Genomic DNA, 27,230 nt, shown 5'->3' with positions numbered 1-27,230 from the left:
TTAAATATCAGCTTTAATTCTGGTCTTTTTCGATTGACACATAGAGTAAGGAAAAATGACACTTATATTCAAGTACAGTACACAAATTTGAATTCTTAGGCTAAGAGACTTAGAGATTTTTTTGTAATATGTGCGGATGGGCAGAGTAAATGTCCATTATATACATCATAGATATTCATACAAAGGGAGAAAAACAAGCTGAGCTGGTACAAGTAGGACAACTGAGGTAAACAGTAGCATAGTTCAACTACTTCTGTCATCTACATTATTGCACTATTTGAAAACATAAAGCCCTAAGGCAGAAATAGTCACTATTCCTAAAATCCTGCGTGAACGTGATTGGACAAGAGCAGCTGACCTACAATACTGTGTTTGTGTCGATGGGGCAAAATAAAACTACGGAAGCCATGCAGAGTGAAAATGTGGCAGGACGCGATGAAACGGATGAAAACAAACCCTTTTTGTCTCTTAAAGACCTAAGAAGAGATGCTAAAAACATACTCGCAAGTTTCAATAGTCTACGTTTACTGGAACACGTCACATTTCAGTGTGTGCCATTTTCTGTGTAAACTTCACATCCTGCTCTTGTGGTTTGGCGTTACGCTATATGTTTTTATGCTACAATGTGAGGCTGAAATCAGTGATCTGCAGACTGCAGGGTGAAGTAGTGGCTGAGATACTCAGATTGAAGCCTGGAGTGATTTTGCTGAGGACTCTCCAAGATGTAGTTGCAGGTATCATCTGGTCTGGCTGATGAATGGTTGATTACTCATAGAGTGAAATGTGTGATGAGAGCCGCTACGACATGAGCCAGTGCGCTTCACAGCCCTAAAGCTCGTATGAGACAGCTAATGGCACAAAATCGACATACAATAAATCCAATTGCTTCTTGTCCAATCACAACCTTGCATTAAGGTTCCTGTCTACTAGAAAAAAATGTTTTCAGTTCTGTCCTATTTTTTGCTACATACAGTACAGTTTTCTAAACAGCAGCCCCTTAGCCTTAGACCCCCCACCCCATTTCAAGCTACCCACGTGTTCTACTTCTAAATAGATTCCGGCAGAGAATTCATGGGACGAGGTGCTCTAGATCATCTTTCCGGTGCATGCTGGGAAGGTTCTACTACCGAGTGGGTGAAATTCCAAAAAATTTCCAATTGAAAGCTGGCCAGTGAGCAGTCAGTTAAATTCTAAATGTCAGATATGACTTACGAAGAATTTCTACCTGTATATTCTAAGTATGAAACTGTAGCTATACTACCGAATATGCTACTGGGGATTGATATGATGCAGCCGACCACAGAGATACCCTCAAACGTAAATGGAAAAGATGGAAAATGTTATAAGTAGATGTACGAGATGAAAACATTCACAATGACAGAATCTTTAAAAAAAAAAAAAAAAAACATTTGATCAATAGACGGGTGGACAATTTAGCACAAAGTGTCGCAAATAATCAGCGCCGAAGGCAGCTGATGCTGCTCGCTTGGAGCACATGGCAGCTTGATGTGCTTTTGTTATTTCGGGAAGCGGTGAGCAGGCAGTGGACTGATGATGTAAAACAATGGCAACTCTATGCAACATCGGTCCCTACTCTAATAGATTGTGCTTCACCGTTCATGTCGAAGTCTTCAATTACTAAAAGGGAGTCCGTTCCTCACACCTCATTCACGCTCTCTCGCGCAAACACACGCGTGAACACGCACGCACACACAAAAAAACGACCTGTTTTTTAACAGAAGAGAAGCAGCAGAGGGAAGCTGTTTCCAGTGTAATGTTTACAAGACTGACACATACTTTCTATATTGGAAGATGTGAACCTTCAGCACCACTTCTACGGCAATGGGGCTCGCGTACCAAGGCTACTCGCTGAACGAGGGGCGTCTGAGAGCCCATTTCCTTTCTCGGAGAGTAATTAAATGAAGGTAGAACTTCAAAAGGCTACGTAGAAAAACTCTAGAACAGGAAGTCTGCCCCTGAGTGCAGTCCTGAGATTACTTTTACATTATCACACAGTCTTTTTCCTCAGCCCTGCTCCTTGGGCATACATAAGACACGGTTTGAAAACGCACTTAAGAAAAAAGGAGCCATTTCGAGTGTGCTACTTCAGGGTTCCAGCCTCGCGTCTCCTCGGAACGTTTCGGCTTCGACTGCATTTTCTTGTACAAAAGTCCCTCTCGGCAGTTGGTTAATCCGCAGTCTGCGGATGTCGGGAGCTCGATTCGGGTCGACGTGCCCCTGGGATCACTGGCCCTCGCAGATCCTGACAAACAACAGTAGGCAGATCCGGGCCTCTTCAGGGAACACGGAGGAAAACTCTCTAACGAAGTCTAGACATGAGTTCTTTAAAGGTTCCCTTTGATCAGCACTTTGCAGGAAATCAGCAGGCGTGGTCGATCCCGGGCAAAGGAGGAGGAGAGGGTCACAATAAAGCGGGGTAAGGAATGGCATGCCGCCAACCCCGAGCTCGCTGTTGTGCAAACGGTATCGTGAGATATTATACTCTGCCTGTCATACTTCAGACGCAAAGCCCTTTTAAAACCAAATGAGTCCGATACCAGCTTCGCGTAACCTTGGGAAGTTGTGCACGATAAATACTTTTTTTTCCATCTTGTCCTTGAAGGGAAAGGTTTAAAACTGAATGTAAAAAACTGATCTCTCCGGCGTAAGTGATAGAGAGGCCAGCCGTTGGGATGACTACGGGTTTCCGGGGCGGGGGGTGTTGGGGCTTATAGGGCTGGAGGTTAGAACGTGTGGCCTGGTATGTCCATCACACGCAGATCTCGATTGCCGTGGCCATCACCATCTGGCCTTTTCCCTTTTCTTGCCTCCCAGGGGACTGGTGCAACCCGGAGTCGGATCGGGCGGAGCTGGGATCTGACGGGACACTGCGTTTAAGAGGCGCCGGTCGTAGGCAGGCAGTGGAGGGCGGCGTGGAGGTCTCGGGGTGCCGGAGGCCGGGCCGAGGGCCCGTGGAACCGCTGGGGCCAGCTGGCACAGTACGTTCAGCCCTCTTGCCCCGGCAGGAAGTGCGCCTCCGGAGGGCGCTCATCAGCTCATACTTGATGAAGTGGAACACGTCCTTGACGGAGCAGCGCTTCTCGGGCTCGACGGCGAGCAGCCGCTGGAACATGCGCAGCGCGTCGTCCGTAAAGCGCCGCCACTGCGACGGGAAGACACCCGGGCGGCAGGGGCCGCGCTGCCAGCGCAGGAACTCGTCGTAGAAGGCGTCGGACGGAAGAGCCGCCTCCCAGGGGAAGTTGCCGGTCAGCATGCAGAAGATGAGCACCCCGAAGGCCCAGATGTCCAGGCTGCAGTCCACCAGAAAGCCCTCGGTACGGCTGGCCTGGCACACCTCAGGAGCCGTGTAGGGGATGGTGCCGCTGATGCGCTTCACCCGGCAGCCGACGCGCCGCGTCATGCCAAAGTCGGCCAGCTTGACGCGCCGGCACTCGCGGTCGAAGAGGAGCACGTTCTCGGGTTTGACGTCGCGGTGCACCAGGCTCTTGCTGTGCATGAAGTCCAGGGCGAGACCCAGCTGCTGGATGCAGCGCTTCACCATCTCCTCGGGAAGGCCCACCTGAAGCACAGAGGGGCAATTTTTCAGTCACATGACATTCAGCGCAGCCTCATTTTGACAGTGACAGGGTAGCCATTTGCGGATTGGTGAAGCGGCTTCTTTCACCCTGCCCGTAGCGAGCGGCTGTGAATGTGCGTGTGTGTCCGCACTGCCACGGACCGGCCTCCCGTCTCGGCTGATCCCCTGTCGTGGGTCTTAAGCTGCTTTGGATGGACTCCAAACTCACAAATACACAGTACTGCACAAAAGTCTTCAAAGAAAATGTTTCAAGCTATTTATCTATGTAGTAAGTATATATTTGCTGAGGGAAAGACACGATTTAACATGAGAATATATGCACATGAACGGCACCGCTACAAAAAAATAGCAAGAATTTCTTCTGTTCTCCGAAACGTTCCTAAGGAAATTCAATTCCCAAACCTCTCCTCAGGGGCACCCCAGCCATTCCATGTATTCGTTACCTTTCACCATATTTAACTCAATCAGTTAAATAACTTGATGAGGTACTGATTAGATAAACATGGTATGTTAGTGGTAAAATACCAGGTCACTTTAGGAGAGGTTTTTAAATGGCTAAGCTAACACCCTTTGGCAGATATGAAATCATAGTTTTACAACAAAAAGATCATTCAAGCATAGTTTTCTTTTGCACAGCACTGCATATTGTTACACATAATTTGATGACCATGTCCAAGTATTGAAAATAATAAAACCAAAGAGTCTAAGTAGGCTATTATACTGTTATATTACTGCTCCATCATTGTCTTGACTTTACAAGGATGGATGGATGGATTTCCCATTATTACTGGCATGGATCAATAATTGATATACAGAGAATCCCCACCCCTAACGATATTAAGTGAATTGATTAAGTTATAATAACCACACATTTGGCGGAGCTGGCTGAGCTCTACGGGAAATGGCCGCACGTCACAATGACCCCAATTACAAAGCTATCTAATAAACAGACTTTCATTCCAAGATAAAGTCCAGATCTGTGAATGCCTGTTAAGCTAAGGTATGAAACGGCCCTTCTACAGAGATACCATGGTCTAGGTGTCAGCAGATAAGCTCTCACCGACAGATACCTGCGGGGGAATGATGTCGAAGAGGTCCCCGGCGGGCGCGTACTCCTGGCCGAAGACGTAGCTGTCCTCTGTCTCAAAGAGCACGTCAAGCACGTTGATGATGAACGGGCTACAGCTGAGGTTGTTTGTGATGGTGTACTCGCGCAGGAAGCTCTTCAGCTTCGTCTTGTTCTTGTTGACAAATTTCAGCGCCAGTTTTGTTCCTGAAAAACCACACACACATACACACCCAACAGCAAGGTTAATGCTGAAAAACGCAGTCTCGAAATATTACCCCAAAGGCTCTTTTGACCACACTTAGCATATGTAAATTTAAAAAGTCATAGATGTGTCAAGTTCCGTATTAAACGGTATTTAAACGTTTAACCTATGCGCTGTCCTCGAAGCACCTCAGAAACATACCTATTAACAGAGCTGGATTTTCGGCTGAAACAATTTGGTTTGAGTGCCTTGCTCAAGGGCAGAATCAGAGGGACCGTATCCTTAAGCGCTGCACCCCCTACTGGTCAGTAGACACCCTGCCTCGGTTTTCTTGAGGAATAAAAAACTAGCATTCTTGCAGACTTCCCACCCATCTGATTCTAGGAACCGGGATGGGGGGAGGCTGGAATATGCTCCCCTGTCAGCTGCTCCTTGGGTTGTCTGTGGCTTATTTGCAGCAGCTAATGAAGTAGGCAGCTGTTCATAAGCGGTGCTGGCATGGTGCGCCTCACGCACTAACGCAGCGTGACAGCAGTTCGGCTCCCGTCAGCCATGCTCATCATTCTTTCCCCGCACACGCCATAGCGGCCTCCATCCTGTCGCTATCCATTCCGCTAAGGATTCAGCGCACAGGTGACGAGTTATCACACACTATGTGCGCCACCCTGCCCGTCCTCTTAAATCAATGGAGAACACATTACAGTATATATATACACTGACCATAATTCAGTATAATGAGGCTTCCCCATTTTTATGGAACAGGAAAGGCAGAAGAGCCATTGCCTGTTCCCCACGAGGCCACACCTACCCTGTGTGCGGTGAGCCACCAGGTCCACCTTGCCGTACGTGCCCTTTCCCAGCTCGCGGATGTGCTCGTAGTGCTTGTGGATGTCGGCGCTGGACAGCGAGTTGATGGCTAGGGCTTGCATGTCCTCCACAGGTACCCCACAGCAGCCCATCTTCCCAATGGGTGAGCCCCCCGCACAGCCACCTCCTTCGGCCGGGTACAGGGTCACCTTGGCACTGCGGAAAAGAAAAAAGACGACCATTTGCCCCCAAACCTCTGGCAGCCATCTTGCTCATACTCAACACGCTAAGAATATTATAGTACAAACCCCCGTAAGTGATTTTACAAAAATTTTACATGATGGCAAAATAAATACAATCGAGCTTTTTAAAAATTGACAAAACAAGAAACAAACATCTGAAAGCAACCATATCTACAGTACGATTTAAAGCTATCAATATCAGTTGTATACAGAACACCTCTTCATGTTAAAAATAAAATGTAAATGACCTGGTTTCTCATGTTTAAAAATATCACAGTCCTCTCCAGCACGAGGCGGATATACACATGGCAGACTTTAGCAGCATACATGTCACCGCTCTGCCTCTCCTACGAGGCTTCATGCAGAGCAACATGACGCGTTCAACATAAAAATCACTGTCGCTACGCAGCAGGTAAAAGTGGGAGTATCACCTCCGAAGAAACACGCCACCCAATTTCCTTTCACAAACGCGCTTAAACGGTGTTTGAGCAGAATAAAGGACGAACAGACATGATAATCGCTCTGAGGATGGGAGGGCTGCAGTGATGCGGCGCCTATGGTGATGTCCTGCTTAGGTTTCTGGCGAGCTCAAGGGTTCCGACTGCGTTCTGCTAGGGGAGATGTGCGGTGTTGCGGCCCATCCTGTCACCTCACGCAGGTTTGGAGGCTCCGTGTGTGGAGTTTGCAAATCTGCCCACATCACAGCAGGATTGCCGACTCTCACGCATCTGGGGTGACACTCACGCTTTCAGATTGTCAAGCTCGCATAAGAAATCTTAGGGCAAAAATATATTATTCCATTATAAACCTAAAATTAGCTACAGAAGAAGCGCAGAAGGAGGTTTCAAACCATACAGACTATTTGCAAGGTAATAACACACACAGATACATGCAAGTAAATGTGCATGCGTGTGTGTCTTGAATTGAAAATGTCAGTTCAGCCAGCTGACCAAAGCTGACAGCCTTGTCACGGGGTGCTCTGGTTTTTTCCAAAGACTTACAGTTAGGACAACTGGTACTTATGAACTGCCCGTAGTGCGAGAGTAAATGCACTCCGAGACGGACTGGGATCCAGTCCAGTGTGAACCCCCCCGTGACTCCGAGCAGGATAAGCGGTTGGGTGATGAATGGATTGTCTTCTGCTTGAAGGCAATAGCTGGAAAGAGCAGATCAGTAGATAGTTATACTATTATACATACACTGTTATGAAGACCAGATGCCGGGGATTGCAGATGCAAATGCAGTTAGCATACAGTAGTAAAAAGCACAGTTGCCCTTTTAAGAGGGTAAATGCATAAATAAACCAAAAATTCATGTTTGCACAAGAAATGTGACTGAACAAGACCCCTCATTCATGTATTTTTAATGACTGCCTACTCTGTATGGAGCTCAAGGCATGAAGGGAGTGTGCGGTTCGATTTACCCCTGAAACCTTGAGGTTGTTTTGATATTAATGACTGCATTTCCAATGGATTTTGGATGCTGAAAGGCGTGTCTTACACCCCCATCGGAGGAGATAAATAAACAGCATTCTAAGGTCACAGGAAGCTCTGAAAGCCGCGCAAAAGAACCAGCCCGGTCTTTCGCTCTGAGGGGCCCATTGCCAAGAGTCTCCCATTGACTGGCTTGCCTAATAGACTATTAGCCAGTTTCACTATTGTCTGTGCGTCTGTGAATTGAACATAGTTTTCCTCATTCGTTCATTCAGAACCAACAGTGTTTCAGGTAAAGCCTGAACATCCCTAATCTGAAGTACCCATCCACCTTATTTTAGAACATTGAAGGGGTGGTTTAAACATGTCAAACTGCCACTGAAGATACCTCTATTCCTGGACAGTCAGGTACTTCTATTTATATGTAGCGAGTGAAATATAACCAATGAAATTGGTCACCTTCTTTGGGCAATCTGACATTGGTGTGGCTTTTCAACAGCAATCCTGTTGCCATGAAAACAGCCATAATTTGTGTCGCTGTCAGAGCCTCAGAGGATGCTGGGTTTCCGAAGCTGGGCTCTTGTCAGAAACCAGGCCTTCAATATGAGCCCGAGCATGTCGGCCTAATTTGGGAACTGCACCGATAAACAGAAAGGCTCCCGCATCAGGTCCCCACAATACAATAAAAACCTGTTTTTTTTTGTTTACATTTTTCAGTTCCAAAAGGGGAGATTCGATTTCATAAAAATATGTGACTAGAGCCAAAAAAGATTTGTATTTTGTTTAGTTACTTATGGTTAAGCTTGTTATAGATGGGATTAGGGATTTTCCAAGGAAATGAATAGACAGTCCCCACAAACATATGAGTACAGGTCTGTGTGTGTGTGTGTGTGTGTGTGTGTGTGTGTGTGTGTATGTGTGTGTCCCTTGCTCCAAGCCTTGTTGCTTTCCATGATCATTCACTGTGTATGTGTATTTATGGAAATGGATGAATTTAATATATTTTTGCATATAGTTTCATGATAAAAGCCAACCAAAGATTGCGTTAATATGTCTGCTCTGTCAACGTCATGCCTTTAGTACTTGTTCGACATCGTTACCCATTTGTGTGTTCGCACACTACCACAGTCCTATTCACTGGCAATCGAGTTTAATCTCCTGTGGCCCTGCAGGAGATCTTCAAAGCCCTGTACACGCTTACTAAATCACCACCATCACCCCAGATACCTGATGATTCCTGGTGATCCACACCATGGTGTTCAAAGAAGCAAGCGAAAGGGTCTTTAAACTGGCTTCAATCAGTACTTCTGACTTATGGAACACTCTCCCACAATCCCCTTCTGCTGTGATTACCCTGAATCCCAGGGTACAGGAGCAGAATGGCACTGAGAACCCGACTAATTCACTACAACCTGTATGGCTTGATTTGAGCAGTGGGGGGGGGGAAGGGGTGCTAATTCTTTTGAATAAATTCTGCACACTCCTCACTGTGAACATGGCATCATCTCGTTACAGGAGCCAGTCAGCATACATTCAACCAAACGGCAGGTGACCTTTTTAAAACCGATGTTGAGAGGTGGGGGGGCAGGGTGAGGGATACCAGAAGAAGATATTACGGATGATATGAAGTCTAATAAAACTTCCATTCAATAAAATTCAAGTGATCAATACACATCTAACATAAAGACAGTGTATATGCTCAAACAGAAACAGGAAGAAATTTGTTTTTTTAAAAGTGGTCACCGTCTCAGTCACTGGGCTTAGAGAAGGCAGGTTTTACTGTGACAATGAAGGATAAAACTCTAAGCAGTTCTAAGCAATATCTAGACTGCATTTATCCTTGTCAAAAACGTAGCAGTACATATATAAAAAAAATGCACAGCAATTTATTTATTTGTTTGTTTCATTTTGCACTACCTAATGATAAAATTAAATGCAGTGAAACATAGAGGTTTTTTTAAATTATTTAACACAGAGATCCAGTCTTATATCCTAATTTTTACCATTCACAAGTAGTCAGATTATTATTTTTTTGCGACGCGGACAGAAAATACTACTCTTGTGCGTTCAGATATTACACACATTTTGACACTTTCTATGAAATTGTATTGGGTAAAACTGCAGGTATATAGACACCGACTCTCCACCTGTGAATAGCTGAGAATCTTACATGACTGACGGACAGCATGCTGTGAAGCAGATGTGTTTTGCAGGCTACAGCAGTCGGCGCTTGTCAGGCATCCCAGTATCAATGTGAAGGGACCAATGGTCTGCTTCGCACTCTTGAGCCATACCAGAAATAACCATACTTCTGGTTCTCTGTGTCTTTCCTAAGAATCGTGACAGAATATGCGTGTTTTGCCTCTGCGTAACACCAGCAATTATCTGAACAGACAGCGCCTTCCTTTGGACCAGTATCACATGGTATTTAATTGACCTTTATGCTATAATTTAATTTCCTTTATTTACTGATGCTAATTGTATTTCTCCATTCACAAACAGATGTATTCAGATCATGATGTAAATGATGGGTTATTTTGAAGTGCAGAATATTTGGGAAGGTATTTCTGGGATCTTTCTGTCACCACCTTATCTGTAATGTGAAAAAAAGTGTAATTCCATTTTTGAATGCTATTTTGACATCATTGCTTGCCTTCTTTCCTACATTCAGAAGACCAGCATACTTGTGAAAAAAATCACCTTCCTTACTGATCTGAAATCTTTAGATGCATATTAGACACATTTACCATCAATCCTCGTACGAAAATGGATAACGTTTTTCATGAAACTAGTACACATACAAAAAGACAAGTAATTACTCCTTTCAGTATAAAAAAAACAAGAGATTTCCATGAAAAAGTGACCTTCGAGCATAAGCTTTGCTTTAAAAATGCATCAATATTCACAAACGGTTCTTGCTTCAGATGAAAAGAAGACTAATTACAGAAGGTTCGATCGTTACAATCATGAGGAAATCGGAAAAAAATGCAGCGAAACCATGTACAGTATGAAATATACGAGCAAATTTACACCCAACCAGGCCTTCAATTGAAAGAAGTTACATATAGGGAACGAACCCTGACAGGTGGAAGACAAATGTTGTTCCTTGGACCAATTTTTTCTCTGAACAGAGCAGCAGGTGCATGTACTCAGGCGTCTGAGTCCACATGTAAGAATCAGGGGGGAAAGACAGGTGCATTCTCAAGAGAGTAATAATCAGATTTCGCTTTCTGACTCATTCCACGCTAATGGATTAATGGAGTAGCTTCTTTATGCCCCAGACTGGAGTCGCCATTATGATCTCTTTCTCATTTTGGGGTATCATTACTCCCAAGGACAGAGCTGTCGGCTAAGCAGCTGTGCATTGTAACGTATTTCAACTCACAGCCTTCTCTGTGCAGGGAAGCGCGCCAAACCAATTGCGGATGATCGAGCTTCTGTAAAGCTATGGTCACCAGTGATGTTTTCTTGGCCTTGTGTATCAACGACTTGCACTCTCTTATTTTAAACTTAAAATCGCGAGAGATTAGACTTCCTTTAACGTGGCTGGCATTCGTCTATGAACTTGGAACTTTTGGTTGACTTCGCTAATTTTGTTGATTGCCAACTGCAATCCAACACAACGCAACGCTTCAAATGTATAAATCATCCACAACAAACTTACACAAAATGGAGGATGGCTTGCAGTAAAAAAAGTCAAAAGATATGATATTTTCTTGGCCTTGTATATCAGCAATATGTACTCTCTTATTTTAAACTTAAAATTTCGAGAGATTGGATTTGTCTATGAACTTGAAAAAGTTTGGTTGACTTCACTAATTTTTTCGATTGCTAACTGCAATCCAACACAATGCAACGCTTCAAAGGTATCAATCATCCAAAACAAACTTACACAAAATTCAAGGATGGCTTGCAATAATAAAAAACAAAGACAAAAGAAATCTTCTCTTTCACATTTGAAAGCCATCCATTTCCATCTGGAATATCGTTTTGGTTTTCAATCACACTTGTATATGGTTGAAAACACAAAATGCTTTTTGTGCTCACAGAACAACAGCACATTACATTAAACACCTATTAAATTCAATGATTTTTATTTCACCTTTAGAGATACTGCTTATTTACATACAAATAAAATTTGTTTCACTTCCTTAGTTTGCTTCCTGTCTCATCGGGGGTATATTCCAAAAAGGACATAAATATTACAAAATACGAAGCAGAAAGTACGTCGATTTTAAATGCTGTTTTGCCAAAGGCATCCCAGGTGTTTTCCACGAAAGACTTCACACTCTGAGAAGCTGATTAACATCTACATATTTATTACCCGGAAATTATTCTGAAGGTGCCTTGGGAAGGGCAGATTAGAAATAATTTCACAGTGTGGTACCCTTTGCTGCATCATGTCTCCTCTGGGCCATTCAGTCTGAAACCTGTTTAATTTCTCCCGCTTGTTTGCTACTTTGCTATTGATTAAAATTTTCTCCCACGTGTCTGTAACAGTCATGCTAATTCCATGGGAGGAGTACGGGAATTCTCAGGATGTGAATATAGGCAGTTGTTCTTCCACTGACCTTAGCCTACGGTTCATGCCTGTGGTATGACCTTGGACTATAAACAAGGACAGAGATACCTGATAAGCCTTCTTGGCTACAGCCACTGAACATGGGGCAAGGCTGCAACTCGGCAGCATGCTTAGCCAGAAAACAGATGGAATCCTGGGATTAGAAAGGCAATCAAAATTCACATCAAGGACACAGAGGTGTTATGAAGTATTAGGAAGAAACTTGCATGCATCTGACAACGTGTGAGCATGCAGCAAAGCAAACTTCACCTAGACCTGGTATTTTTCCAAACAGTTAATGTATACATGCAGTCTTCTGCTATCCTTAGTCCAAGAGTTAAACTGTCCTCTTGGATTCAATAGGAGTAATAAAAATAAAATCTGGAGAAATCTCAGACACATCACTCAGAAATGAATGAAACGTAATCTCTAACTTCAGTCTATCCTTTTCCCCATCCATAACCCCAGCCTACAGTTCCTCATTGTCATAGCCGGTCTTCAAAGACCCTAGAGATGACCTGTCCTCTTTCCAAAATTTCTGTCTCTTCCCCTGTAAAAAAAAAGAACTCACTAATTAGGAGTCGGCCATTTTGTTGGGTTGCTAAGCTACTTATTGTATACTAAGAGGGCAAATAGAAAGTGCAAAGGACTGAAAGGACTGAAACTCAAAAAGAACCCACAAAGAGGTACATTTTATCCAGTCTATTTTTTACAGTAATTGGAATGGAACAGTCCCACAAAAGAGATCAATAAAACAAAGTGCAGTAGCATACGACAAGTACTCAACCTGAAAAGTACATAACCATCTGGTTTCAATGATTTAATAGAACCACAACTAAAAAGCCTCCTCACTGTGTGAAGAATATTGGTCCTTTAGACAAGTGTCCTTTCAAGATGATGTAAAACGATGCAGTAAAGTAAAAAAAAAAAAAAAATCCCCATAAAAGAGAACTGTAATACTTGGAATGGGGGTAGGCGCTATTGGAGCTGCACTGAAGGAGGTACCAAAAGGTCACCCAAAGGGCTCTGCCATGTCAGACTACTAGTCCACTGACTAACTCGCAATTATAATAGAAGGTGTTTCTCAATATGCATACTTGACCTCACTTGTGTTCTCGTGGAGCCATTTTATGTCACTTTCCAAAGACCAGTTCCAATACTAAGAACAGAATTATGGAGGATGGTAAAAGTCCCTGGATTCCATTCTTGCCCTGGCCCACATACCATGGATACAAAGATTGCATCCTCGCCAATGGAGACCAGTCCAATGATCCATTGTGTCCCAAGTTCATTTCTGGAAGGCTTGTTAGAAAGACCACTCTTGCCGAGACCATGAGTACGATCTTTGCATGCTTGATATGAGCAGCACTTGGAAACATAGCTACCTATTCCTTAGGATCAAGTACAGAGTCCCAGCTGTACTGAACACGTTATAATACTGTAGAACTGGGCTGTAACAGAAGTCATCTGGGAAGTTTGCAGGGAAGTTGATTAATCACCAGTCCTGTACCCAAAGGTAACCCAGTTAACAAAACACAACTGGCCACAAGTGGACTAATTGTTCAGAACTTTATAAGGTCAGCTGAATGGGTTGAAAGATCTGCTGGAGGAGGCCTTGGAGAAAACTGGGAGGTACGGGGTTCATGTCGACTGCATTTAAGCTTGATGTGCTTGTAGCAAAGGGCCTCTTCCTCGTTTTTTGTTCCAAGGCTGAGTAACTACATCCTTCGGTTTGGCTTAACCCTGCTACCTTGTACTTTGATCTCAGCGCCATAACTTTCTTCACGAGTCATGAAATCACACATTGTGTTCAAAAACTCTGTGTTGTTTTTCTGCAAGTCAAATTTCATCCCCTGGCCCCAAAGTTGGCATGTTTTTCCCCATAATTTCAAATTCCTGTAATTTATTCATGGGATGAGTATGCAGGAAAGAAAATATTCTCAAGACTGCATCTTTCACTCGAGCGCTTTAAAATTGAATTGTGTTAAATCCATTATTGTTTCACTTTATTTGGTCTAATAAAAATATTTTAAGCACCCTGTCAAAGCACAAATCCCTACACATATTCTCCTGGCTACTCACAATCTAAAAATCAATGGTCCCAGACACATGTCCCATAGTCTATTGCAACTGCTAGACTACCCTTCTTTCCAATCTTACAAGTATTGATCAGTGGTAGACCAACCCAAAGCTCGAGACTGCATCAGCCGGTTCCTTTAGGGTTCAGGCTGTGCCACGAGCACTTTGCAACTCGGAATTCTGCATTGATCTGTAAGTGGATTAGGTCAACCAAAACTGGGTCTTCATAGACTGGTTAGTTTTCTTCTACTGTTTTTTAGGCAGCAAGAACGACACGACTCCACACGGCAGTAGCTCACAGGTACTGCGTTAAAAAATTCAGTGCAAGTATAGGAAGCAGTCAGTTTGTTGCTTGTGTACCATTATTTTAGTTCCCAGATCAAGGCTTAATTTTTCATTTAAAAAAATAGTAGTTTCCCCATGCTTTTGTCATTCCACGATTGTCAAACCAGAATGAACTGCGAAATTGCAGACTTCCTGAATATCTGCAACCATGAACAGCAGAGGCTGACTTCAAAGGCATCACTGTTGATGCAGCAGAGTCATCACAATTGGTAAGAGTACCTTTGAAGGGTGCTTTGCCGGGAGAATTTTTAAAAGATCCTAATTGGCAAAGTGAGTTTCAGTAAATGTAAAGGAGACATGGGGGTGGGAGGGTGGGGGGACTGATAATCTGATTTGCATTTTGCTCTGTTTGGATAGACGCTTATACCCAGAGGGATCTGTAATCCTAATAATTGATAAAAGATATTCTTTCTGCAGAATTTTCATTCAAATTACAATATGCTACAATATGCTATAATATGCTTTCTGGTCAAGGGAACAAGGAACAGAGAACAAGCTAATTATTTTTTAACAAAGCTAATACACATAATGCATCTAGCTGGCGTTTGTGAAATCATCGTGTTGACATTGCGCATAGTTGTTTGCACCTTACATAATTCGAATGCTGCGCAGTAAATTAGCACCGTATCAAGTAATCAACCATTGCAAATACACTTATTTGTTGCCAGGATTTCAACCTTCTAATGAAACAAGTCAGAGAAATAGAAGAAATATCTTTAATTAGAGTACATCAGCAATAGAGTATATGATCTGTTTTCATAACACCCAGGAAGATGCTGCAGAATTTCTTTGTACAAGATAATGGGAGGGCATGGATGTCACATGCAGGGATGAGGTCACGGAACCAGTGTCTTATTCATCACAAGCTGACTTCTAATCAGAATAATGCTGCTGTTTCTGCCTTGCAGCCCAACAGATACTATGCTGTGGAGAAAATTTAATTAGCGTGAAAACTGAACGGATAAACAAGTTTTGGGTACTGAATGTGTGCTACAAATAAATAAAAACCAATAGCAATGTATTGAGTAATATCAGCAATATTCTGACCGCGGATGATGGCACAGACCAGGCAAAATGAACAAAGACAGCACGCGGCCAGGCCATTAGTTTAGAAAAAGTTTGGCTCTTTGAGACTAATTGCCATCGCAGAGACTCATATCGTGACAATCTTTACCCTTCACCCATAGCCTCTTCAACTGCCCCCTCTTCTCTCCCAGCAAATGAAAGGTTGCCATCGTGGTAATTATGAGTATGAACATCCTGGCAACATTTCACACACACTCGATTCACATTTCCAGAAATGATAGGCATCTCTGAGTACCACCTGTCTACACACCCCCCAATTAGCTAGACCCCTACTGGACTCCTTTAACTGCTCTGATGGTTTTTTTTTGGTTTGTTTGTAATAATGGCTCTCATGCATTTACTTTCTCTAGTCAACATCGGGCTTTGACCCTTTGAACAGAGACAAGAGGAGTCATGTTTGTCACATACTGTCAAAAACATTATTTAACAATAGTCAGTCTTTTTCCTTATGATGTTAATTCTTCACTGGCTTTTCAGTATGAAATGTGAGCTGCCGTCTGAGAGGCAACATTACCCGTCGCATATTCTACACATATACAAAAGAATGATTTGCGTTTATGTGTGTTGAGGATTGGGGAAGCTGACTGTTAAGGTTTGTCTTCATCGGGGTAAAGCCCAGACCCAAGTAGTTACGAATCCTATGCCTATATCATCCATGGCGTTTTTGCTCCTACATGTTTCCACTTTTAGAGTCACTGGCTGAAGCCCCTGGAGGGTGATAGACCATTAGCCTATTGGTGACCCCTATATGTTGTACATGTATGAAAGACCTTAAAACGGATCATTGTCCAGTGTCTCTTTATTCATCACAGCTTTCCAAAAAAATTTCTGTAACCTTCTGACATATAAAAAAATTCTTATCATGTGAGTCAGCTTGTTGTGTTCATTGTTAAAGTTTTTTAAAGTGCAAGACAGATATAATAATAAGAATACAATAATAATCATAACAGCAGTAGCTATAATGTCATTACAATTGGCTTTTGAATGTAACCATAAATCACTGTAAATCATGTTAATATTAACAACTTAAATTAAAAAAAAATTTAGGGCACTGCACCATTATGAAATTATGTCCCACTTTCACGTGGAAAAATAAGATAAGATCAGGTGGAACTTCACTGATTCTCCCCCCCCGGTAGGATTTCTTTGTTGCCCACCAGCATTAAAAATGAATATCTTTTAACAAAAAGCCCCCCAAAATAAAGGCATGAATAATAAATAAACAGAAAGTGTATAGTAGAGTACAGGTTGTAAAAGTGTGTTTTGTAACCACAGAGGGTATGTAATTTAGTGTAGGTCAAACAGTACAGAGATGAGTGAGTTAAAGAGGGTTGGGTTGGTTTGCTCTGAGCTGGGTGGGGTTAGGGATATGGAGGCTGGAAATATCGAACAAACAAATAGCTGTAGGCGAAAAGGAGCACCTGATGTGCTCAGTCGTGCATCTCGGGGAGATGAGCCTGCGGCTGAATGCGTACCAGCTCTCTTTTGAGAGGGTGGGGACCTCATTACCGCGATTGGAGCACAATTTGGACACCGTTCTTCCCTCCACCACCTCATCAAAGAAACCCAGACTCCGCTGTATGACACAGCTAGCTTTCCTCTGAAGTCTTACCAGCCTCCTTCGCTTTGCAGTGACCCCCCCCAGCAAACAGCAGAACATGACAGTGGCCACAATTTGACTCGTAACGCCTGTGTAGCAGTTTGCTGCAGATGCTCAAAGACTTCAGGCTCCTCTGAAACATCACGCCGCACTTTCTTCTCGCCTCCCTCCATGCTGCCCTGTCAGTCTGACCTGGCATTGAAGTAGATACCAAAGTAATTACAGCACTGTACCATTTCCACACACTCTCCTTGGATGGTGACAGGGATCACTGGCTCCTCATCCCACCCGAAGTCAGCACCAGCTCTTTCAACTTTCCGACACAGAACTGCAGGTCATTTTTCTTACATCCCCCAACCGTACTTTCGCATCCCTCTTCTTATTTTCACTTCTTACAATCGCAGGACCATGAGTGAAGTTTGTAAGACGGCATGAGCCAGTGATGTACCTGAAATCTGCAGCGTAAAGAATAAACGGGGATGGTGACAGTGTTGTCCCTGGGCCCGTCCCTGTGTTGTGGATGGATTGTCGCTGTGGTAATGGGTGATGTAGACAACCACAAGCTGCATCTCTCTCAGCTTCTCCCCAAACAGGGAAAGCTGGATGTTGATATTCACACTGAAGATGTCAGAGAAGATAAACCTCATGACGCTGCTTGACCTGCCCAAGTACAAGTAGACTAGCATCTCCCACATCCATGCATGTGCTGTATGCTAATTCTAATCCGTTTCGGAAAGCCTTTCAGTAATGCTCTGGAATCTTGGAAGACCACCTTCCCGAACATCTTCATCAGGGATGTCAATAGTACTGGTCTCTTCTTGGGAACTGGACCAATACATAAGGTTTTCTGGAAGGGACTTTTCATAGTCATAGGGTTGTGAAACATAATCATTTGAGAAAATCAAATTTCAAAAACACATAATCAATATAGCAACACAAAACTGTCCAACTACAGTAACCGTAATACCCATGTTAGGATGTTCTCAGGCTCTAATTTCTGTGCATGCATTAAGCCAGATGGATGTCAGTCTGCTGTCATATCCGGTGACCCTCGCAAGCAGACGGCATTTGTTGTGTTAATGTGAGTCTCCCATCCGAGGTGGGAATATACACCCTAAATTTCCGGGAAGGCGGTCAAGTCCCAAGACAGAGAGTTATGGGTATGGCCCTGGTCAGCACTATTACTTCATGTCCTATCTGTTGAAAGTGAAAGCACTCAACTGTGAACAAGTACATGTCAGCAAAGCGCTCGGAAACAAACGGCATGCTAATATGGTTGAGAGTTATGAGCAATCTTCCTTCCCCAGTCCCATCATACAATGGCGTGCTCAACGCTGCCTAACATCAATTTAACAAAGCATCTCTTACAATGCCCCTAGCTATGGATATGGGCCAGAGAATAAGACAATGGACCCGCACTCAAAAATATACATACGATGGCTGTAAAAAGGCAGTCTAATATGCTTCCACAGTCCAGTTTTAAATCCGTGAGTGTTTACCGAATGGATGCACTTTCTGAGCGCCATTTCATGTAGGCAGATGTGCACTGCGTTGAGACGCAAATCCAGGCCCAGAGGTAATAGGTTAAGGCCAGCGTAAAATTCTGGTGGGCAAAAAAGATAATGGACAGCCGCTGACCTGTACCACGCTGCTTCAGGATGTATCCTTGGTTTGCTGCAGTGTTGACATGCTGGGAAGCTAATTAACAGACCGTAATTTATTTTAACAGTGACCGATTAACCAAAAAAACCTCTTTAAAAATATGGTTTCTCTCATCACACTCACACACATCAGCAGGGTAGGCTTCTCGTCACTCCCCTGGATGCTTGGAAAAACAAAACGTCGTGTTAAACTGCCTCGTGACACCGATACGCACTTTCAAGGAAAAGGCTTCCAGGAAAGTCAATTAAGTAATGAAGTAACGGGAACAGGGCCTGAACCTATAAACATTCCTGTCAAGACACTGTGAGCCCCATCGAGCACTCAGGCTCTGCCACCCAAAGGGGGCGCTAATGAGCCTAGCACAACAAATCTCTGCTCTGGGGATGCCAAAGCTAGGAGGCATTTGAGGGCGTGCGGCAGGCAGCCAGCAGCATGGGAGGCTGGGAGAAAGATCAGGAAAGACCTCAATGCACCGGGGGATTCTTTTGGGCCGAAAGCAGTGCAGTGCCGGGCACCACTGGGACTCAGCCGGATGTGCAGCTGAACGCACCTGGCCATGCAGTCAGGAACACGGAACCTTAATTTGATTTCTACGAACAGTGCAGCCCATCAATGCCCCCAAAGCCTAGAACTAATCACATTGTCTTCTTCTCCTTCAGTTATTGAAGAGACCTGCTTATTAAAAGGCCTTACAGATATGGTTCGAGTTTAATAATTGATAGGTCCCTCTGTTATCATGTCTGATTTGTCATACAGCTCGCATGAGACGAAGCTGCCGATTCACTGGCCGACCGGATTTTATGCATTCTGATCCAGCCGCAGACCGCACAGCCTTGTGGGATAGAAGAGCTGGCTTGCAATCTATTTCAAATATTCAAAAAACACATAATTACACTCAACTCGAGAGCCAGCTAAATCTCCAAGCCAAGCACAGACCTATTGATGAGTAATTACAATGCAACGAAGATTTCAACTTTAAACCTATTAAACTGCAATGCAATTTCATAGCAATCTGTGAAAAGACCATATTAACATGCAGATGATTAAACCTTCCTCTGCCTATTGTCTTTTGTCTTCGTTTGTTCATTTGTACTTGTCTGGCCTAACGACTCAAGCCTGCGTTCACATGCTTCATAATGAAGAAAATTTCACCAGATTAACGATTTAAATTTCTGGTTGGGTGGCAGACACACAAACCGGATAAGGACTGTCAGCGTCCGCAAGGTAGCAGAAATAAAAACAGTAACATTTTGCTTTCGCATTAACTCAACGGACAACAGCTGAGGGAGCACAATGTCGCTGCTTGTTTTTCCGGGCGTTTCTGCAGGTGCCTGCTGTAATTTAATCTGTAAATTTGATCAAAATTCCCAAACAAGCGTTTCATTCAGGGGTTGCTTGTTGGCTTGGACCATTTTTGAGGGGTGTAAATAAAATGACTTTATCATACATAGCACGATCGCAGCGCACCCAAGCACACCACTGCTCAACGCATCACCTATACTGTAATATATCAGTCCAAAGACAAAGAACTCAAGACATCAATAAGCTGCACTGATTCCACTACCACCAGTAGATCCAACCATTTTTAAATCGCTTATTCCAGTCAGGCAGCACCGGGCAGGAGCAGGGCTGGCATACCGGATATTTTCCTGCTAGGGTGTATCAGCCAGCAAAATTTATTGTTTTCATTGTGAGGACCCCCACCATGCAGCAAAATTTACCATAAGAGGACCCCAAAGTCCAGGACCGATTTTCAATCCCAGTCCAGCCCTGGACATAAGTACAGCATGAATGCAGGCACAGACACACCCACATACCTTAAAGCAGGGGTGAACCATTTTATCCAGAAAGGGCCGCTGTGTGTGCGGGTTTTCACTACAACTCCCTAATTAGAGGACCGATTGGCTGAAGAGTCCTCACACCTGGGTTTGAACAGCTGACCTAAAGGTTATACCTGCATGCACACTGACCCTTTGCGGATAGGATAGGACACCCCTGCCTTGGACTAACTGCTGGTTTTTAGACTGCAGGATGGCTGCCCACTGATCCATTGTGCTGCCTAATTCATAAGTATATCTCACTACTAATTACTATGCCTATTACAGGGATTCACAATCACATTATCAAACACTTTTGTCATCGTATCCAGGGTATTACCATGTTCTATGTCCTACCTGGGAAATTCTCCAGGCCAGACCTTGTGATTCTGTACTGGATAACAGTTAGAAGATGGATGGAACACTAACGCACTGCAATGTATAATAGCATTGCAAAAGGATTGCAGCTATTTGTCTGGTGGTTTGGATCTTTGAAGACTAGGTACAGCCCCCAGGAGGTACTTTTGAGGAAAATCTGGCACACAGTCCAACTGACTTCAGCACCCCAGTACTACAGCTGTTTTGCCATATGCCCAAAAGCATGCAGACACCCAATTGCAAATATCTCATTCTGAAACCAAGGGTATTAATATGAAGTTGGTCAATCAATTGTTGCCATAATAGCCTTTATTGTTCTGGTAAAGTTTTTCATTAGATATGACCGAGGAACATTGATGCTGGGATTCATGGCCATTCAGGCTGGGTATTGATGTTGTATACTGGGCGATCAGGTCCCTTTCTGTGAGCTTCTGTGACATTTCACATCTGAATTTGCTCCGAGACATTTTTGACCTTCACAGTCATTTCACTTGCAGTTGACTAGGGCAGCTCTAGCAAGGCAGAAATGCGGCAAACTGACTTTTTGCAACGATGGCATCTTATGATGGTGCCAAGTAGAAAGTTACTAACCTCTATTGTACAACAGCCACCCATTCTACTGAGAGAGATTGCATGGCTACGTGCTTAATAATACACCTGTGTCAGCAATGGGTGGCTAAAATTGCCCACCGTGGCCCTATCACATCTGGCCTCCTAACCATCCCATATCTAATTGGTGAATTTCCTCCTGCCCGTTCACCACGCTACTGTGTGGTTAGCATACTGCTGCGGAATGGCTGCCGTTGCCTCATCCAGGTGGGGGCTACACAGGGGTGGAGGAAGTGGCTCCCCTTTGGTTCTGTAAAGCACTTTGGGTGTCTTGAAAAGCATTATATAAATGCAACATTCATTCATGTATTCATTAATTAATTAAATGTATTCATTCATTCATTGCTCTAATTAATAGGCGTGTCTACACGGCCATATAGTGTATATGAATAAAATATCTATAAAAATATTTTTCAAAAGAAATATTGCATATATTCAGGTATGCACTCTATTATTAATATTTCAATATTAATATTATAATATAGAGATGGCACTAATCCAATTCCCACTATTGGATTCGGGCTGATATGGGCAAAAAATGCTGGATCGGATATTGGGATGGGGGTGGGGGGTGAGGGGCAGGGGAGTAAGAAACCAATTTGATTTTCCATCAGGGGCATAACTAGCCTGAAAAACTGCAAAAATGCTTGTAGCCTTAATGCGACATACCATAAACAGAAGCGAGGGTCACGTGACGGTTAGCGGTTCGGCACACGTACATCATACATCATACATGAACAGCTAACATGGCGGCATGTGTGGAAATACTGTACTTTTCACGGAAGGAAGAAAAATGCAAAACTACAGGGTGCAATGTATGTAAGGCTAGTGCTGATGTCTGAACACAGTAAAATTTGTACAGACTACATGTCTGTACAATTGGTTAATTGCTACTTAAAAGTTTTTTTTCTCTGTTATACCTCTGTTTTGTGCTTTTTCACTAGGAATGGTTACTTGGGGTAAACTGTGACATTTTTATCATTGATTTCTTTATTATATTTTACATGGTAACAAATTGCACAATTTCTGTTCTGTTCTGTGAACATCATTACTGAATAAAACAAAGAATCAGATGTGTGTGAATCATATTGGCCACGCGTTTCTTCCTGTAACAATCTAGCATGACTTTTTTTGCTGCAACACTAAATGGAGACAGTTTGTCATGTTAATTTGAAATGAAATTTACTAATATCTAATCTAATACATAATAGTTGATAAAGGGGAAAAATGCTACACTGGTATCGTTATCGATAGACACTCAGCATTTTAATATCAGTTTTGGGATCGGACCAGAACAAATGATATTCTGCCATCTCTACTTAATATTAATATTATTGTTGTTGTTATAAGCATAAGATGAACTGGCATTCTGTTCAGAATGAACCCCTGCCCTGTACCCTGTGCTTCATGGGATAAGCACCAGACTAACTGTCACCTTGACCTCAATAAGTAATAAAGAAATGAAAGACGACTGAGTATATAATCATATCTTAGTTGCTGCTTTTATAGAAATGAACAAGGATAATAGAAAAAAACAGTTTCGAAAAAACAACAAACTGTTTTCTAGAATGTCTGCCTGGGCTGTAAATCCACACCCCTCAAGCAGTGAAGAATCCAACACTGGAATGTGCCTAGAGACACTGCAACAGAGACAGTGACTGACAGGGATTCAGACTTAGTCCCTACTGACTGCTTGCCCTATTCACAGAATGGGTTTCCTGAATTATATCACTGAGGGCGGATTCATAAAAATACACAGTAACTGTGGGGGAAAAATATCCAGAGTTTTACAGATAAACAAATATTACACTGCGGATGTCTGGAAGCACCAGTACAGGACATGAGCACAGTGCCCGTGTGAATTTGACCTATCAGTCGGATCCACCTGAGAATCAATCTAAGCCTTATTCTGAATATAAGAATCTGTGACATTTCAGCCAAAAATCACCCTCCCCCCCCCCCCCCCACACACACCCTTTATTAAAAAAGAAAAATGTGTTTGGATTCACCAGAACTTAATTCTCTGGCATAATTGAATGTTCGCATTATTACTATATATTACTATTTTATAAACAAGCAAGAAACAAATTAATGGAAAGGTGAGCTTCTTTGTTGATGTCTCCTGCTTGATCCTCTTTCCAGGAATGTGTCTCCAGCAGATCATGGACTGTATCCAGACATCTGACATGCAGCCGGCATTCCAGGGATTGGATGAGGCAAGTGCGCTGATCCTGTTCGACACATTCAGCTACATTCCAAGCCCAGCCTCTGGCAACTGGAGCAGCAGTGGGCAACCTTTGTTATCTATCCTTAACAGGCATTCATGAAGCACGTAAGTATTTCCATGTATACAAATGTGCCTTTTTTCCATCTACAGTCTTGCTTAAAAGGGTCAGATTTATTTATTTTTCTCATATGGATTTTTTCAGTTTGTTTGTTTATAAAAATGTACCATGCAAAATACATTCTGCATGTCAAATGAAAGCTATCGAAATCTGTAAGCTACATGTGTTTTCATTATTGATACTACCCCAATACTGAGCCAACACATATTCATAAAAACAACCCACAATCTTGTAAAGCATTTATGTTTAGAAATGACTGATTTTTTTTAAAAAGCCACCCTACATTGAAATCATCCACAATTTAGAATACATCTGCGTGGGGTTCGATACGAGGCCCCCTAGTGGCGATATATTTACAGGAAAAACTTTACCCTAGCTGATTTTTAGCAAAATGGGAGGGTCCATGACGATTTGCAAATCTTAAAATAAACATAGTTTTAATACGTCCATGACATATTACAGGGTCTGGGTTAACAAGCGGCTTATATTTTGTAAATACACAGAGGTAATCCAAAAGTAAACTGGATAAGTTATTATAAACTTAACAGTAATTTAACAGTGAAAACTGGTAATATGTATATGTAGTACCAAGGACCAAGTACTTAGGCCTGTGTTTGTTAAACTGTTAACATTGCATTAGGTACAGTGCTACAAAGTGAACACATTAAAAGGAGTTGAAAGGAAGTGATTTGAAACGCTCGTAACCTTCATAAGGGATCTTGCCTCATTACTTGTATAACGAATACGAAAACTATTGTTTTGAAGTTCACCTTTCTCCAGTCTCCAAACCCCTGATAACCAAGCCTTTTAAAACACCATTGAAATCACCGAAATAAAAATATGCGAAGCGCAGGGAACACCGGGCTACTTTTATGTGGGTTAATTACAAAGCTCTTGCACTCCGTATAAAATAATGATATAGGATGCATACAAAGCACATTAATGGGACAATCAAAAAACAAAATGTGGGCATTGTGTTAACATGCAAATGTCTCAGAATTTTGAGAAAGCGTCTCTAGTGGGAAAGTGGTTCCGAACAGCCGACAACATGCACGTTGCGGACCAAAGCAAAATTGCATAGTATAGGGTAGGTTTAAGGGCCACTGAGTTGTAATTTAATAAATGAGGCTTCGGTGAATTATGGACAGCTAAGGTAGAGAGAATTAAATATTTCATTAGAAATGAATACATATCAAGCAATGATATTAAAACGTAATAAAGTGTCTAAATAGAATGGTTTTTCATACATGATCTGGATCTGTCATATGTGTAATTGGTTGGCAAACAGTGATAAAGCGAAGGAAAAAATATGAATTGGCCCATAAGGCGATTTAACACGAATGAATGGAATAGCAAGTGAAGATGCGCTCACCTGCTGGCGACCTGCTTTTCTCCTCCATGTTCCTGCATCCACCCGACGCTCTTGGTGCACCTTTCACTGACCTGGTGGTCCAGTCAGGCAGGTGACAATGCAACGCCTATTATCTATACGGAATCTAGATATACAGCTACTCAATTACTATATATTCTGTATCAGTAATCCAAAAAAAAAAATATTTTAAGCCTAAATAAAAAAAAATGTATATATTTAGACACGTGGGGTTTATGATAATTGATGCATGTGTCGAATTTCTCGTCTATGTGACGGCGATTCTTCCATAAAAAAAATATATATATATATATATAAATTGTTGCAATATCGTACGTTGTTGTGCCGCTTAAAAGACTCCAGTGGAAGTGATGAGCGTTTAACTGGATTGTGCTTCCCAAATTATAAGCGTCTCCTCGGTGTGCAGTACACTTGATGGGGACCCTTTGTACTTCTGCTCGATTAGGTTCAGTTTGCGGATGGTCTCCGGAGTTCCTCGCTGTCACTTCCAGCAGGTGACTTAGACGTCCATGGAAGGGTCCTTGGAGTTCTTTATTTCTTCATCTCCATAGATTAAAACTTGTGTTGTGCAAAATCAAAATGGTCCGAGGAAGTAATTGCTTAGCAGAATTAAACTGGATTGGTGTCGCAATCTCGCGGCTTTGTCAGTTTATTTGAATATACGACCATGCCGTTCACATCCGTTTATGCTTTTTCCGTAACCCGCAGTTCAGTACTTCACTTGCTAGTTCAAATCCGTGCATTTGCAGCGCAAAAAATATAAAATGAATGGAAAAAATACAACTGCAAACCATAAGAAACGACTGGGGTGAAAAATTATGCCAGTGATATTTAGGAATTTTGTGTCTTGTTATTCATTTTCAACGGGAAAAACTATTAAAATAATGTTCTTTTGGTCAGGTGCATTGTTTCTCCGGTTTGCAGAATAGCAATCCCCTTCGTGCGTCCCTACCAGCCTTCCCAGGGTTACTAATTCCAGTATTCACCGCTGATTCGCATTTCATTCACTACAGCATTTCATTTCCATCCCTTCTCATTGTCTCATCGCCTCCACCTCCCGGTGATGAAGCGTACACGTGCACTGGGTCCTAGCGCCTGAAGCTGGAGTGGCATTTAAAACTGGGGTGCGATGCTCGTCTAGACGTGATGCTGCGACCACACAGAATAATCTCGATGACGACCGTCACCCAGCAGAGTGGCTTTGTAGCTGTAGAAAAACCGTTCTTCATCATAAAGCGCTAATGAGCTACTGTTTTGCTCTTGAATGAGCCCATTCACCCATCCTCCTACTCGCTATCTGTACCCAGTTATATACTGCAGTCTGTGCTCCAGCCAGTCCATTGCATGGCAAACACATACTCTCACAATCACACACTTTCGATGATTATTCACCAAACCTTGTGTTTGATGGAAATGCACAGGAGATCCTGGTACAGCATGCATCCCTCTTAAATACAAACAGTACATTATATAACCTGGAGCAATAAGGCAGTATCAGATCATTAAAAAAAAAAACAAAACAAGCTGTGTCACTGATCATGCGATGCGGTAACCGAGAGCTGTTGATGATCAGAGAGTACGGTTGTCTTAGGTGATGTGGAAGACCTTGAGGCATTCCCTCAGGTAATGTGCTCACAATCACATCTACAGGAGTAAACCTGGAAAGCACAGCGGGATCGGGGTTTAGGTGAATAACGCGGCAGTTAGTTTTCTTCAATAAATTATTGTCATCTCGTCAATAAAGTTTGCAAGTAGAGAGTTGAATAATTCTGTTTTTAATGATCCATGTCTCCAGCCTTTCTGTGCTGGAAAGGAGAGACAGTTGCTGAGAACATTCCCTTAATGTCTCCTATGCACTGACCTGTCAAGATTCATGCCAGAGGTCAAGAGCTCTTCATCTTCAGCAGCTGAGTTTTGAGCTCAACCAGTCCGCAGGCACCACTATCATTATGGAAAATGTCAAGGACCTTCTCCCACATCTTTTCCTACTTGCCGTTCCCTCCGTAG

At 42.8% G+C, this 27,230-nt stretch overlaps 1 protein-coding gene across 1 annotated transcript; it reads right to left on the bottom strand.

The window, feature by feature from the left end:
• Positions 1 to 26,360, bottom strand: sbk1 (SH3 domain binding kinase 1). Its single transcript, XM_049015752.1, has 4 exons — positions 25,206 to 26,360; positions 5,678 to 5,892; positions 4,669 to 4,871; positions 1 to 3,580 (listed from the first exon to the last, which is right to left on the bottom strand). The coding sequence occupies exons 1-4, from the start codon at positions 25,241 to 25,243 to the stop codon at positions 2,771 to 2,773; spliced, it is 1,266 nt and encodes a 421-aa protein (XP_048871709.1). The 5' UTR covers positions 25,244 to 26,360; the 3' UTR covers positions 1 to 2,770.
• Between the last annotated feature and the right edge of the window lie 870 nt (positions 26,361 to 27,230).

This window comes from Brienomyrus brachyistius, chromosome 5 (assembly GCF_023856365.1).
Source record: "Brienomyrus brachyistius isolate T26 chromosome 5, BBRACH_0.4, whole genome shotgun sequence".
Classification (NCBI taxonomy): domain Eukaryota; kingdom Metazoa; phylum Chordata; class Actinopteri; order Osteoglossiformes; family Mormyridae; genus Brienomyrus; species Brienomyrus brachyistius.
This window is presented reverse-complemented; position numbering and strand designations above follow the sequence as displayed.